This window comes from Tasmannia lanceolata, unplaced genomic scaffold, assembly GCF_043159265.1.
Source record: "Tasmannia lanceolata isolate RefF3 unplaced genomic scaffold, GAP_Taslan_0.1 ptg000016l, whole genome shotgun sequence".
Lineage (NCBI taxonomy): Eukaryota > Viridiplantae > Streptophyta > Magnoliopsida > Canellales > Winteraceae > Tasmannia > Tasmannia lanceolata.
The window spans coordinates 19,208,316-19,224,494 of NW_027518693.1; the positions used below are offsets into that span (position 1 = coordinate 19,208,316).

General features: G+C 38.5%; 1 protein-coding gene across 1 annotated transcript; it reads left to right on the plus strand.

The window, feature by feature from the left end:
- The first annotated feature begins 436 nt into the window (after window positions 1-436).
- LOC143849174 (uncharacterized) lies at window positions 437-2,002 on the plus strand. The gene is made up of 6 exons (XM_077358224.1): window positions 437-612; window positions 693-761; window positions 1,254-1,325; window positions 1,408-1,479; window positions 1,567-1,617; window positions 1,705-2,002. The coding sequence occupies exons 2-6, from the start codon at window positions 742-744 to the stop codon at window positions 1,835-1,837; spliced, it is 348 nt and encodes a 115-aa protein (XP_077214339.1). The 5' UTR covers window positions 437-612; window positions 693-741; the 3' UTR covers window positions 1,838-2,002.
- The last annotated feature ends 14,177 nt before the right edge of the window (window positions 2,003-16,179 follow it).

Sequence of the window (16,179 nt, forward strand, 5' to 3'; positions counted from 1 at the left end):
CTACTTTCTTGAGCATCTTGTTATACACTAACCATGTTTCTTTTCGCTGTTATTTGTTTTCTTTCCAAAGAATTTTTTTTACTGGACAACCTTTTCTAAACACCACGCCCCCCCCAAGCATGATGAGGTTCACCATTTTTTGATGTGGCAGGTCCACCATCTCCACCCAAACCCATGCATCGGATAGGGCTCACCATTTTACACCTCTTGGTATTGGTGGGATGGGACCACCACTTTACAACTGATGTTTTTTTATGGAGTGGGGCCTACCATTTTACACTATAGGTTTTCATGGGACCTACCATCTCTACCAAACTCATGCATTAGGGTGGGGCCTACTGGGCCCACCATTTTAGACCCATTCATATTATGGGCCTGGAATACTAGGGTGTATATGGTGTGTATATGTATCCGTATGTATGTGTATAGCTTTGTATAATTGCTTGGAGCTAGACGTGGTCTTTTGCCTATTAAAACAGTGCAAGGATTAGCAAACATTGCGAGCAGTTTCGGACAACTAAACGGGTGGACTGGGGAGCCTTGTCTCCCTCAGAGCACTACTTGGCCATGGATAAATTGCAATGGAGATGAACCACCTCGAGTAATCGCACTGTAAGGAGGATTTAGTCTCCTCTCTAATTCAATACTTATCCTTATTTTCTTCATTACAACATGGGTTTATCTTTTTGCAGCAATCTCTCTGGTTATGGTTTGGAAGGTGATCTCCCTGATTTCAGTCAGATGATAGCTCTTGAAATCATGTAAGTAGTTCTACAACTCGTTACCTAACTCAAAACTTGACCTGCCTGTAAACTAGTTGACTCATATGGATCCAAATTCTTTTTAATTTCCAATCCTGTCATTGTCTTCGAGAATTGTTTGTTTCCTTGCTCGGCTGCATTGCCCTTACCCATATCATTTTCTTACCCAGGGGCGGAGGCACATATAGCATGGGGGTGGCCACGCCCCCGCAATGAATTGCAAAGTCCCTTTTACAATAATAGAACTCTATTTTTTAATTAGAACGTTTAAAACTAGTTTAAAACTTATTAAATGCGTTTCTTTGACCAACTTTCTAATTTCACGTCTGAAATAAAATTTTAAATATATTAAACGTGTTTTTTAGCACTTTCATATATTTGACTGTTTTTATTAAGTATTTTTTTGGAGCCAATACCGAACTAAAGTAAAAAAATAAAAATAAAATTGACTGTTCTTGATTTAGCACTAACATTTCCCGTTGTCAATTTCAGAGACCTACACCAAAATTTTCTTACGGGCCCTGTTCCAGATTTCCTGGGAAACTTGTCCAACCTAAAGATACTGTAAGTGCAAAAAATTTGTTACACGCGAAAGAATTAATATGATGCTCTTCTCATTCTCTAACCGCCTTGTTTTGATTTTTAGGAATCTCGCCGATAACAATTTCACCGGCAACATTCCAGATTCTCTAGCCAATAACAAGAGATTATCTCTCAAGTGAGGATTATATCACAAAACTGATTTTAATAGCATCCGAAAGCCTGAAAAATATATGTAATTGCACCCATTTTATGTGTTTTGCAGTATCACACAAAATCCTGATCTCCATCTCAATGGAAATAGATCATCTCCCAAGTGAGGATTATAGCACAAAATTGATTTTAATAGCATCCAAAAGCCTGAAAAATATATGTAATTGCACCCATTTTATGTGTTTTGCAGTAATACAGACAATCCTGATCTCTATCTCAATAGAAAGAGTAAAAAGGCAACGGTTGGAGGCTCGATCGGTGGAGGGATAGGTTTTTCCATACTTAGTTTTACTTTATATAAGGGATATCGATGGATATGTTAGGTAGATGAATAACAAGGGCCTCAACTTAGGGGATCAAAGAGCAAAGCTAGAGATGATAATGTGTTCTTGCATTTTGTGAAGAGCAGCAATAATTCTGATTTAATTCAGATAAACTGGTGTAAAAATTTATTAAATTTTTAGAAATAATAGGGATGTGATTCTATCTTGTATGATGGGTAAATGATTGTATTTTGTTATGCTATGTATCAAAATTTTACCAATTTTTTGATATTTTATTCGCTGGAAAATGGTCTAGTTTTCGGAGGAAACTCCTTTTTTGGTGTCCAAAAGTTTCCAAATATATCGAAGTTTTTATATTTTTCAAAGGGGAATTAATCTTTGACTCCCAATATCTCCTTCCTCAACAGTTGCATCATGTTCAAATTTTATAGGGAGATCCAAAAGTCTAAGAAGAACAAGATGAGTTTAGTCGATCACCAGAAAATCAGTCCCCTCACCAGCGGTAAGTCGGTAACCCCTTCTTCCGGTGGTCAAAACAGAGTTTTCAAAAATATGTCCATTCTATTTTCAAAATTTACACTTCTTTTTAACCATCCATATCTCTCTAACCAGCCGTTAGATCGCCATAAAACTTTAATGGGTGATTCCCATATCAGTGGAGATTATTAACATGGTTTTAAATTTCGGTTTCGGTACCGGTTTCAGACCTCACCGATACCAAAATTTTGGCCGAAATCCAATGAAATATTAAAGATTGTATATTTATTACGAAATTTCGGCCGTATTTTGGTAATTTCGGTCGAAATTTTGGGTAAATAATAATAATAATTAAAAAATAGAGAATTTTGGTCGAAATTCCTAAAATTTCGACCGAAATTTCAAAATTTCCGTCGAAATAAAGTAATGTGTCTGGTATGTACCATTTCGGTTTCGGTCACCGAAACCCAAAATTTCAGATTTCAGACTAAATTTAAAACCATGATTATTGCTACAAATGTCTGATTGCCAGAAAAGTCTCTGGTCGCCGCCAACTATCTAACTTTTTGGCGTCTGCTCAATGTTTCTAAAAATAAGTTTGTTTCCAAAACCAACACTCTCTTTAAATAGCCATAACTCTTTAACCAGCCGTCGGACCATTCTCAAATTTTAAAAGATGATCCTTCAATGAGTGAATGCAATAGTGTCGGCCGATTGCTGGAAAAGTCTCTGGCCGGCGACGACTATACCAAAACTACAGGTTTTGTATAAACTGACATTCCGTCCATTTTCTTGGGTTTTGAAAGCCTACAACCAATGCTTTGATACCAAATGATAAACTAACATTACTTCGAATCCAACGAAGAAGTTTCGCTTTCTAAGTGCGAAGATAACCAGGAAACGCCCCTTGCTCTTCTCTTCATTCTACTCTCTTTAATCAATGGGAAACCTTTTCTTTGACGTGAATTGTCTCTTACAAGAGATGTAAAAACATAAGAGAGAGGAAGATGGACCTAGGGCCATATTTATAAGAGATGAAAGCTTCCATAAAGCTTTCTAATCTCAGCCAATTTTCGCTTGGTATCTTGGGCCCAAAATTAGCAACTTGCTAGAGCAATATTTGGAGTACAAGAACCTTTCAAAACCTTAGGGCTTGTTCGACAACAAGATTTTTTTACGGGATTCTCCTCCTTTTTAGGTGTGGAGTATGAGCGAAGAAAAAATATCTCTAAAATCTCATTTGGCTAGCTGACCCGCTAAGGCAATTTCCAAACTTCCACCTTCTTTTTAGACTAAAAATTAGAATTCTTTGGAGCGACTAATTGTCGCCTCCGAAGATTCTCTTCAATCTGTTTCCCGTCCATTTAGTTAGGCTAGAATGAGATGTTATTTTAAAACACTACTTTAGTGATCCCATTAGATCTTTGGCATTGAAAACAAAGAAAAATCCGTTTTAAGTGAGATGGGTTAGGAATACCTCATGCCATCCCTGCTCCTTCAATTGGCGTAATTCAATAAACTTTAAGTCTTTTCCGACCACGGTGAAGGTTCAGAAACGCCCTTTCGTTCTTCTCTTCCTTCACACACCTCTAAGTTTATGGGAAACCTTTCTTTCAGCAAACTCTCAACCTCTCGAATTGCTCTCAAGTTTTGTCGGAGTAGGAAGAGGGGCCAAGGGTCTCTTTTATAGGAAAAAAAAAAGAAAAAAAGCTCCCATAAAACTTTCCTAAAGTGCCCAATTCGTTTGGCCTCTTAGTTGTAAATTTAACAACTAATACAAGTCATAATTTTCACTTCCAAACATTACTAAACTTAAGGGCTACTAATATATGATGAAAGGTTGCTTGAATACAAAACCACAACCTTATCTGGCAACTCTAGGACATAGAACAATGTTCTAGAATTCCAATCCAAAAAGGAAACTCCATCTTTGGAAACCCAAAGAAAGGAAAACGTCCAACAGTCTCCCACTTGGCTTGCATGGGCTTTATACCTTTCTCATCAACTAACTTTACATTCCGTTCAATAAGTTATACCAACAACGGGTCATGTAATCATTGAATGATATTATCCAATAACCTCCCCACGGTCACGAAGTTAGCAAACTTACCAACATGAATATGGTCCACTTTATATCATTATCGACATTCCGCTTTCAAAAATACATTCAATGTGCGCAATACAAATAATGGAAAAAGCAGATAACTTTATTTATTATGATCAAAATTTCAAAAGTGATCACAATACAATGTCTATAAATTTTATGTAAAATCCCACCAATCAACGTATTCGGCCTTACCTACCAACCTTATGCGCGCTTTATGGTCATTAACGACTTCAAGTGGTAATCCTCTCGTTATTAGATCTGCTAACATAAGTGTGGTACCTATATACTCAATAGACATTAACTCAAGGTTTTAAATCTCGGTTTCGGTTTCGGTACGAAATTTCGGCCGAAATCTTGTAAAAATTTCACCGAAATTTTGGAAATTTCCGAAACGTTTCACTGAAATTTCCGAAATTTCGGGTGAAATTTTGTACTTAACCGAAACGTTTCACCGAAAATTCCAAAATTTCACTGAAATTTCCGAAACGTTTCGGCGAAATTTGGTACTTTTCCGACTCACTGTGAATTTCGTTTTGTTTTCCACCGAAACCGAAATATTTCTTTTCGGCCGAAATTTAAAACCATGCATTAACTGACCCTGAATTATTTTCCTCACGACAACATGTCAACCCGTTGACTCCTTACTTTATTTGTAATTCTTGGAAAAATAAACCGCAACAAAATTATCACAACACATTCTCAGTAACTTGCTTATTATCAACAAGATAACACCTTGAGACAAAATTCCGCAACTACAAGGCATAACTTAAGGCCTTGTAACACACTATAAACTCCAAACCCAAGGTGGAAGCAACTAATGGTGTATATCTTACGTTCTTCCACGATTCAAGAATTTCTACCAAAATACCCTTAAGCAGAACTTTAGGTGTCTAATAATTACAAAGTCAGAATTAGATCAACCAATTTTCTTAAGGACATCTTATCTACTGTATGTGAGTCTTCATTCCCGTATAGACGACACACAACCTTCTTGGCAGCTTCCCAATGATCCATGCATAAGATCACATTGGTACCTTCTAAGCTTGCCCACCACATAAGTTATGCTGAGACAGGTACAAACTCAAGCATTTATGAGATTCCCAGCTGCGGAACTATAGTGGATTCTCTTTATATGCGCGTGTTCAATCTTGGGGCTACAAACTTAACTGAATATGTCATCACTAACCACAAGAGGAACCACTAGTGAGGCACTTATCCATGTTGATAATTTAAGGACCTTCTCATTATAGGCTTTCTGCGACAATATCAGTAATCTTTGAGTCATAACTAGGTGAACATGGACTAAAATGTTCCACCTAGATCTTTTATAAGAAGTTTCCTACCAAGATATAGTCAACATGGCACTAGAGTAATTCATCAGCTTTGGGCAGAAGAATTACCTAGGCCAGGAGCCTGTGCTTGCTTGGTCTCAATATAACATGGACAAAATAATACTACTATAGACACCCAATTTTGTTAAGGTGGAACTAATGATAGGTTGTCGCGAGGACGAGTCTCATGACGAGTCCTAGAGCACCTGTCGTTTTTCTCTCAGTATCTCTTTAGATTATGAAACTAAGGGAATTTCTCAAAAATGAATTTTACCCCAGAGGTGAAACAAAAGCCCGTCTTTACACGGCGTCATGCCTTACGGCACAACCAAAAAATCCATTTTCACACGGCATTTCAACCGAGAAGTTAGCTTTGAGTAAAAAAAACATTCATTTTTACCTAAAAACAATTCGTGTTCTGAAAACGATCGATATTAGGTTCATTGGAATCTCCTCAGAACGAGGAATCCAACGGATCTGACAGCATGCGATTTGAAGTTTAAACGGAGGAGTTACGATCCGCCAAAACTCCCAAAAAATCCGTCAAAAGAGACGAAAAATCACATTTTCAGAAATGTTACCGACCCATGTCGGTTTTAGGTCCAATTTTGCACTTTGAAAAATTGGATTTTTCCAATTTCGTAGAGTGCAAAAATTTCGTACTCTGCGAAAATTTGGCCCGATCCCCTAAAAATAGCGGCCGGGGGGGGGGGGGGGTGTAAGAGTAAAATCAGATTTTAACTCTCTGAAAAGATTTTTATTTTCTGGTTTTTGTTTTCTTTAATTTCCAGAGTTATTTTTAGAAGATTTCCTTCTGGTTTTCCCTTATGAATCTAAAAAACCCTAGTTTCTTTACATTAGAAGAAAGAAAGTAGAGAAATTCTTAGGTGGCTCACACTGGGCGTCGGCACTTTGCCGAATTTTCGAAGATTCGTAGCAATATCCTTCAAATAACGTCGTTGTTCTACCGAATTTCGGAGAACAATTGGGCTATTTTTCAATAATAGCGTCGTTGTTCTCTTGAAATCTCAGCAAACCCCAAGCCCCTTCGTTTAAACAGCGCCGTTGTCCTGCCGAAACCTCGGCAAATCTGAAGCTCCTTCGTCTAAACAGCGTCGTTGTTCCATCGAAATTTCGGCAAACCCGAAGCCCCTTTGTCTAAACAGCGCCGTTGTTCTGCCGAAATCTCGGCAAACCCAGAGCCCCTTCGTCTAAACAGCGCCGTTGTTCTGCTGAAATCTCGGCAAACCTGAAGCCCCTTTGTACCAAACAGTGCCGTTGTTCTGCCAAAATCTCGGCAAACCCGAAGCCCTTTCGTCCAATCAGTGCTATTACGCCGCCGGTTTCCCGACAAGCGCTCCTCTGGTAAATTTACATTTATTTACCAGCTTTTTTCTATTACAAAATTCGGTGCAGGGTAGTTATGGGATTTATGGCTCTTTTTGCCCTAGATCCTGTAACGTAAACCCCTGTCTTATGTAAATAGGGCTACATTCCCTCTCCTTATCCCACCACTCTGTCTCCGATCTTACCATAGACAAAAGAGACAGAGACGAGAGCCCTGACGCTCAATAATGTTGGACAAACGAAGGGAATCATAAACCCAGAGTTTCTTTTCCCTTATGTACTGTCTTTTCCGTTTGATTTAGTTAACCTGATTGTGGTCAGCTGCGAGATCTTTCGGGACTCATATCACAACATACTACTTCAATCAGGATAACAACCGCTTATTTTCTTTTCTTTGTAAATTCATTTTATTTACCTTATGGAATTAAGCCTAATCCAAATAAAGGATAAAGAGACAAGTTATCCCGATTAAATTCTTCAAAAATGACAAATCAAGTCAAGAGACCAGATTTACTCCGGCAAGAGGCGTGCCTAACACCTTCCTGATTGTAACCATAACCCTTACCCAGATATCTGTAAGGATCATGTCTTAACAAACAGAGCAAAATTATAAGTTCTAGGCTCATAGCAAAAGAACTACTTTGGTTACTGTTCCTCCAATGAAACTCGGATATACATCCTTATTTCATCGGAAGAACATACACGGGTCCTAGGCCCTAACCTAGGTGGCGACTGTGAGTTTTTCATTCTTGTGAAATCCGGACCACAATCCCGAATTCACAAGAAATGCAGATCAACAAACCTCCCAGAAAACCCAATGTGGTGATCCCCCGCCGCTCTAGCGCGCTAGGGAAAAAACCGGCGCCCCACAACTACTAGAGAGTAGTACACCATTAACTCAAAAAATACTAAAGTGATGGTATCACTCCCATTGTTCCTATGATATATTCATTTATCCATGACATCTTTATTTAATTCAAATTATATTATTAATATGTGAAAACTTTAAATACCACTACCAAAACACCTGGTGCAACTCTAGAACAAAATGAGCCACCAAAGACATGCCTTTCCATAATGAGTCTTTCTTTAAAACTGGAAAGAAAGTCACTTCGTAGTCTATCCCCCTCCTCAGTGTAGCCTTTTGCGATTAATCTTACTTTATGCATCTCAATGTCATCCTTGGAGTCAAACATTAGGTTTAAAGATCCACCTATAGCCAACTGGCTTGACTCCATTTGGTAACTCGCTGAGTTACCAAATTTGGTTCCTTTCTATTAAGAGTAGCTCTTCCTTCATGGTGTCAAGCCACTGTGTCGACCAATTACCCATTATGGCTGGATGAAAAGATATGGGATCATGGCAATCCCACTAAGGTCGTCATTATTCTAAGTTCAGCGTATCTAGTCTCTAAGATGCACGTACTATTTGTAGGACAAGAAAACCAAAAACCCTTAAATATCTTAGGATAATTACTTACATAACAACTACTAATCTTAGGATCCAACTTTCCTTGTTTGGGGATTGAAGATTTTAGCCTCGGCCAATAAATCGCTATATGTGCAAATACTCTAATCTCAGCTCCCTACTGACACACAATTCTGTGGGACCCGAGGAGCCACGTGAAGCTCAGAGGGTGAGCGTTAATAGTGTAAAGAGCTGCGAAGGGCTCTACTACAGCACTATCCTGGCTACGGCCTTAGTCCCCACATATGGAGAGCTCCTTGTGGCTATCAGTGTTGCCACTCTCTTGCTCAAATTGATGTTTCTCAACATGGATCAGGAATCCAATGGGGACTAGACATAGTTGCCGCCTAGGATGAAGGGCCTAGGACCTTATATGAGACTATGTGATGAAAAAGGTACGTAGACATCCCTAAAGTGATGGGTCCGTGCCTGGTTACGAATGGTGAAGGTGTTAGGCACCCCATTCGCCAGATGAAACTTGGTCTCTAATGCCAATTTTATTAGTTTTAGGAATTTCAGGCGAAAAGGGGGTAAAATGGGAACAAACATCCCCAAATAATTGATCTATCTACAAGGTGGTCCTACTATGATCAACCCACTTTGATTGGCTCAACTACCAACTATCAAGCAATCAAACACACACGAATCGTCAATCAAAGGGAATTGAGCAAGGTGGGCCCATCTGCCATTGGATCTGAGTGAGAATGATGGAAATGGGGTTTGCTCCTCACTTCCCATGACGAGTCCACATAATTCAAGGGATTTCTCCCTTGAATTCCCTGGATCGAGGATGATGAGAAGGAAGCCTTATTCCCACTCTGCCCTAGCTGAGGATGGCACGGGGATGCGCAATCACATACACAACATAGGATAAAGAAAATCTATCTAACACAACCAATCCCCATCAATCACTGAAATAATACATGAATAACACTCAAACGAACAGGGCCTTAAGCTGCTAGAGATGGTGTTATTTAATCATTTGTACTTGAACACACCATCACTCTCACCCTCACGTATGACCCCACCTTTTCTTTTTCTTGTTTTGGTTGGCCTTACGTGTGGATTGTTAATATCAAAGGGTTGTTAGGTTTAGAACGCAGGACAGTGAGGCAACAGAGTCAGATACTATGTGAAACAACCAATTACTCCAAAAGCCTAAGCATGTGTTATTTAATAATTTATACTTCAACAGTGAGTGTGTGTGTCTGTTCATTGAAATCCATTCTTTTGCCTCACTGTAAGCCCAATGGTTCCCACCTTGGTAATTCCCATCTTATTTTGATGATTCCAATACACAAGTGATTTATGATCACTAATGTGTTTGATTGTCTAAGTTGTAGATCATAATTGCTTAAAGAAATCATTGCTTGGATTAAGGCCAAAGAAGCTTGCATTGGACCGTTTATGAAGGCCAAAGACATCGGAGATCAAAGACAAATGAAGACTTGAAGAATCGCATTGAAGATCGAAGTCAATTTAGATTATATAAAATCCAATCTTAGTTTTAGATTTTAAGAGGCATAACTAAGGAAATAAACACACACCCAAAATTTATATGTGATTGTCTTTGTGGTGTTCCAACACCTTGGAACCCTCATAGCAATCCCAACTTGGTGTTAAGTTGGAAGCCCAAAAACATGAAGTGAAAATCTGCTCTTCATAGGCTTCTCGGAACTCCGAGAGAAATTCTCGGAACTCCGAGAAATATTCTCGGAACTCCGAGAAATGGTCCAGTAGACTTTTTTTCATCTTCTGTTTGTATTCCCGGAACTCCGAGATTTTTTCTCGGAACTCCGAGAAATATTCTCGGAACTCCGAGAACACTGTAATGGTCATATTTTGAGCCGTTGGGAATTTTGCTGGAATTACCACAATGCCATTGAACGGTCATATTTTGGTTTTCCTATATATATGGGCATTCTAAACTTCCAAACCATTAATCCTAACACTCTAAAAACCTACTTGAACATCTTTAGAGTGAATCAAACTTGTTTATGCCTCTCATCATCTAAGATTAGGATTTGGATCTTTAGGCTATATTTGTACATCTTCTACAAAGTTGTAAACCCTTGTGAGGGATTTTTGTTCTTTCTTTCTTATTCAAGAAATTGTATTCGGGCGAGTGTTCGGAGAAGCGTAGCCCTGTGGACCCCGATCCGAGAGAGGCGGCGGGGAACGTGCCCCACGCGCTAACAGTCTCAGGATCATCCACGTGAATGGAGAGCTCTACCAAGGAACTCTCGAAAGAATGTGCCTCTCACAGCATGAGTGGCGATATAAGGTGAGATACCTCTCGATTCGGGGACTAGCCCAGATTCGAGGCGTACCTTAAACAAAGAAGAGTCGCCATCCAAGGAAGTGGGCCAAGGATCCCATACTATACTCTGTTGCAACGGATAACCAGAGATTATAAAAAGAGGGTTCGTGCCTGGTTACGAATTCGGAAGGTCGAAAGAGCACCTCATCCGCCCAAGTGCAAACACCTGGTCTCTTATGCCATTTATTTAATAATTTTGAAGAGTTTTGGGCGAAAGTCATATGAAATGGGAACAGATATCTCCAAGAAGACGTCTATCTAATCATGCATGTCTCGGAGATGAATAATAAACACATACACAAAATAAATGAAAGATGTGTCACCTAAGCAAAACTAGGTTATAAGTGACATGCCTAATGGGTGTCTAAGTTCTGGTGTGCAAACACATGCATGCTACAGCTAAAGGTATAGGATCTGTACATGAAAGTAAGAAAACACAGCAAAACACACAACACAATTCAATTCTATACATGACTGGACAAAATGAGTCCTAACTCTAATGTGACCTGACTCGGACCAAGATGGCCATCCATCCCAGCTGCTCTACGTATCCCGGCCTCGGGAAGAATCGGAGTCAACGTAGTTCGATGCCCTATTCCAAACTACTATGCCTAACCATCTAGAACCGCTATTCTAGACTCGATCCACTAGACTTAACTGATTTTTAAAGCTTTTTTGTACAATTGCTTAAATTCATGTGAGCTGTTGTTTTTAGGACTCTCTATATGCCCTAACTAATGCAAGTTGATTAGCCTTAAGCTAATGCAGGTGGGCCCTATATCCTATGTGTAACTAGGCTATGCATCCTTAAAAAAAAACCATGGGCTGACTATATGCTTCCTAGTCTAGCCATCGGTTCGACTAAATGTCTAACCGATCAACTTGAGGCCTCCTAATTCTAGGGACACTCACACGATAGGACACACCATATCAATACAAATCAGGACAGCCTCCTAACTCTAGGGACACTCACACGATAGGACACACCATATCAATACAAATCAGGACAGCCTCCTAACTCTAAAACACCCCAAAAAGCTAGGACAGACTCCTAACTCTAGGGAAGATCTTTTTGAAAAGGTTTTGAAGAGCTTTTTGTATTTTTTTGAAAGTTTAAAATATTTATTTTTAAAGGTTTGGCTGGACCTGGGATGTGGATCCCAAGCTGCACTATGTACCCTGTTGAAAGGGATCAAGCCAACGTAGTTCGGAACAGACTTTCCTAACTACTCTGAATGACTCAGGATTTTTAAGATTTTTGGTTTTTGAAATGTTTTTTTGAATTTTCAAGTATTTTTTACTCAAGAGGACAAATCCTATCATCATAAGAGTATGACAGACTCCCGAATGTCCCGCAAAGGTTGGACAACATCCTATGCTTTGCGGGGGAAAAAGACAGAATCACGACTCTGCAAGGGTTGGACAGCATCCTATACCTTGCGAGAGTGGATAAAAATCACATGATTTGATAAGAGGCTGGAAAGAATCCTAACCCCTATGATGATAGGACTGACTCCTGAAAGACTGAAGGACTGACTCCTATGCTAAAGACTGACTCTCTAACTAAGGACAAAAACTTTTATGCTAAGGACAGACTCATATACGAAAGGACTGACTCCTAGTGCACAACCCTAAGAGGGGAGTGTTAATGAGACTAGGTTAGTCTCCTAAAAGAAAACTGACAGCTGATGCTTATGAAACATGGCCTGTCTCATAAACTAAGAGAGGACACATAAAGGTGTCAACGAGACAAGCAAGTCTCCTAAACTTTGAGAGACATTATGACCAATGAGACAAAGCCTGTCTCCAAAAATGTTCGACTTTTCTGCTGAGACATAGCTTGTCTCCCTAAAGATGGGCTCAAGATATCCCTTTCATTGCCCTTGCAATGAATGGGTTTCTAATGTTCAAGGGTATACACACCTAAAAGACTGAGCAAGTCTTTTAAGAGGGGAATGCTACTTGGACTGAGCAAGTCCCCTAATGATGGGCTTGGGCTAGCGCCTTCATCGCCCTGGCGATGAATGGAACGATCTAATGACTTGAGGCTATCTTTATACAAGACAAAAAGGAAGAGGGATACTATATGGACCAAGTAGGTCTCCCTAAAAGATGGGCTTGGGATAACTCCTTCATCGCCCTTAAGCTAGAATAAGAAAATGATCAAACATTCTTCTTGACCAAACCTTAATGATTGTACTAAATTATCTTTCATCCAGAAACTCTCATTTTAGTTAGTTAATGTCACAGTTTGTATTCTTAATTCCTGCAATAGCCAAAAAAAAAAAAAAAAACTAGTTATGACTTAAAATGAATGAACACTAGCACTACCTTGTCAACCAACTACTTCCTACAGCCTGCAAACAGCTCTCCTGTAAGGTATATTCTATGACATCAGCACATTATAGTATGGTCAACTTTTACTGTCAAACTAAAAGTGGAAAAGAAAGAAAAAACAAATCCTTAGAACTACACAACTGTTTCAACATGGACATATCTTCTGTTTAGGAATATAAAGATAAAAGTGACATGATACAAATGTTATAATAGAAATGGCACTCACAGCAACAAACAGTGAAAACTCCAAAAACTATACAACTAGGATCAAAGAAAATGGGGCCTTAAATGACAAATCAAAATTTTAAGATAGCAGCCTAATGAGGTACTTACCTAAAGGCACAACAATTCTTCTTCAAAATCTCTCATGTACAAAAATGAAGCCAAACGAGGACTCTGAGTTCATTTTTTTTATTTGCCACAAGAAATCACTTATAATCAAAAATAACAATTGTGTTAATGATAGTGTAAATAGAATTACCATAATCCTGTTCAGTCCATAACACATGCTCCTAATCAAAATTATACTAGTATCATTTCCACCTCTCAAATCAGCACAATATAAATGAGCAACCATAACTTTCACAACTCTTCATGATCACAATCAACTTTATTAAGCTATGCATACATCAGGACTAAAGGAAAAACTACACCATTCAAGTTCACTATCACACTATACTAAACACTTCCTATCATTCATGAATGTGAAATTGCATGCCCTACCTTATCGACATGCCCCATGAATAAACAGTTCAAGGGACACTCTTATAATTATAAATGTTCATTTAGAACAATGAAACAGGTTGAGTTTTTACGATATCAAAGTAAGAAAGTATCAACTGTGGTTATGAAAACATAATGATATATGGAAATAAGCTATTCAAAAGTATATGAGCAAGTTGATCTTTCCTTACACATTACCAGATGATAAATTAGTAATCTAAACAATTTTTGAAGTAAAATGTACAAATCTAAAGTAACTATCTCAATATAACAATTAGTCCTTATTTATATTCGACCATATACTGGTAAGCAATATCAAATATTAATCTCAAACTATTCCAAGAATTTCAGAAAATAGTTCAGCACAATAGAGGATTTAATGTCCAATACATAGCTGAACCAATACCACTTCCTACTAAATGTAATGATAAGCTAGGTTTGGGTAGGTAGCAAGACATGGTTAGGTTAGTTAGGGAAGTGATAACAACATCACCATGCTTTTAAAATTTCCAATAAGACATTTCTTTTTATAGTAATCAAGGAAACTTTCAAATGCATTTACTAGATAAGACAGACACAGTCCACTAAAACAGCTATAACTTTTTAACCACTGCTCCAAAATTCGACCACGAGTACTTGTTGGAAAGATCTAAAAAAAACCTAAAACTTTGTAGTTTACCATGTTTCCTAATTATGTCATTTACTAACCCAAAAACGCGATTTAAAACGGTCCAGAAACTTATAGCGGGAATTACACCTGCATCATTGTGAGAAAAATCTACCTGGCCATCAACACTTCAATAATCCTCTTCATTTAATTTCACCTCCTTAATTAACCATTGATAGCTCCTAAAGCAGAATTAAGCAAGAGATGCCAATACCATAAAACATAAAGTAGATAAACTCAACAGTAAACATGGTGAAGCACATGTCAAACATTGACACTACTGTGTGTGAGCAATCCAATTCAGTTCACTTTATTCCTCCTAATGAATTTATACAATTTAGTTTATGTTTTGTTCCTCATTAGCACAACAACACTTATTATAAATATACACCAATTATCCTATGGAAGACATCTGTAATTAATAGCAACATACAGAAGGTGTTGATGAAAACCTTGCCAAGACAATCACAATTAACCTTTAACATTGGAATCACATCAAAAGGGGGTATCTAACAGTCACAGTAGCACGATGGAAACTTGCACTCAAGTTACCACAATTGTTAAACAATCAGACCATGAATCATAGTATTAAGTGAGAATTTAAGGAGATAGAAGATTACCTGAATCCTTTCAAAGAATTGAATGAGCTTTAGATCTCAAATTCTCTTACTGAAGTTCTCAAACTCGAGCGAAAGGGTCGGATTCGACGGCGAGTCACCGGATTCCTGCGGGATTTTCGCCTGGGAAAATGAAAGCTCTCATTTGCTCGGACATTTTTCTCCTCTTCTCTAATGTTCTCCTCCACAAACTCTAAAAGAGAATAACTTCTTCTTCTTCTTTTTTTACAGATCAAAGAGTGAAAATAAACTAGAATTCCGGTTAGCTTTGCCGGAGAAAATGTCCGGATAATGGCCGGAGCTAACAAGTCTTGTTGGAGCTAAGGGGATAATGGAGGAAAAGTTTCGATCCAAAGGTTTAAGCTAGGAAAATCAGTAGATCTAAGGGTTTCAAAGAAGAAATAGCAGATTTCCTAAAGCAACAACAAAGCAAAGTGACAAACCAGGACATACATGTAAAAAGGAAAGGACGATGCCGGCCGAAAAATGTGACCGGAATTCATGAAGATCCGCCGGATTCCGGCGAGATCTCGCCGGAGAAGATGAACATGAGGTTAGGGTTTCAAAAGGATTTCTAGATCTCTCTCTACATTTCTCACTCTCTTAATTTTTCTAAAAAAAAAAATGAAAGGATCTTGCAATGAATGAATCAGATCTTGATTATAGAGGAGAAAATGAAGCGGCTATGGTTATAAATCTAAGGGTTTTGCTTGAACCTAGGGTTTAAGATCATGAAAGGGAGAAATAGAGGGAGCACAAGGTAATAATAGACGAAGAAGAGACCATGGCCGGAGGTTTGGCGGAATCCGGTAGATCGTACCGGAGAAGAAGGTTAGAGGTTTGAGATTTTTATCTTGTTCTCTCTCTCTCCCTCTCTGAAAAAAATCTAAGAAAAACTCTAATCCTCTTGATAAATGAGGATTAAGCTGATATATATAGAAAATTTTTGGTGCTGATATTGGCACTACTGGAATTGATGGGCGCGCGG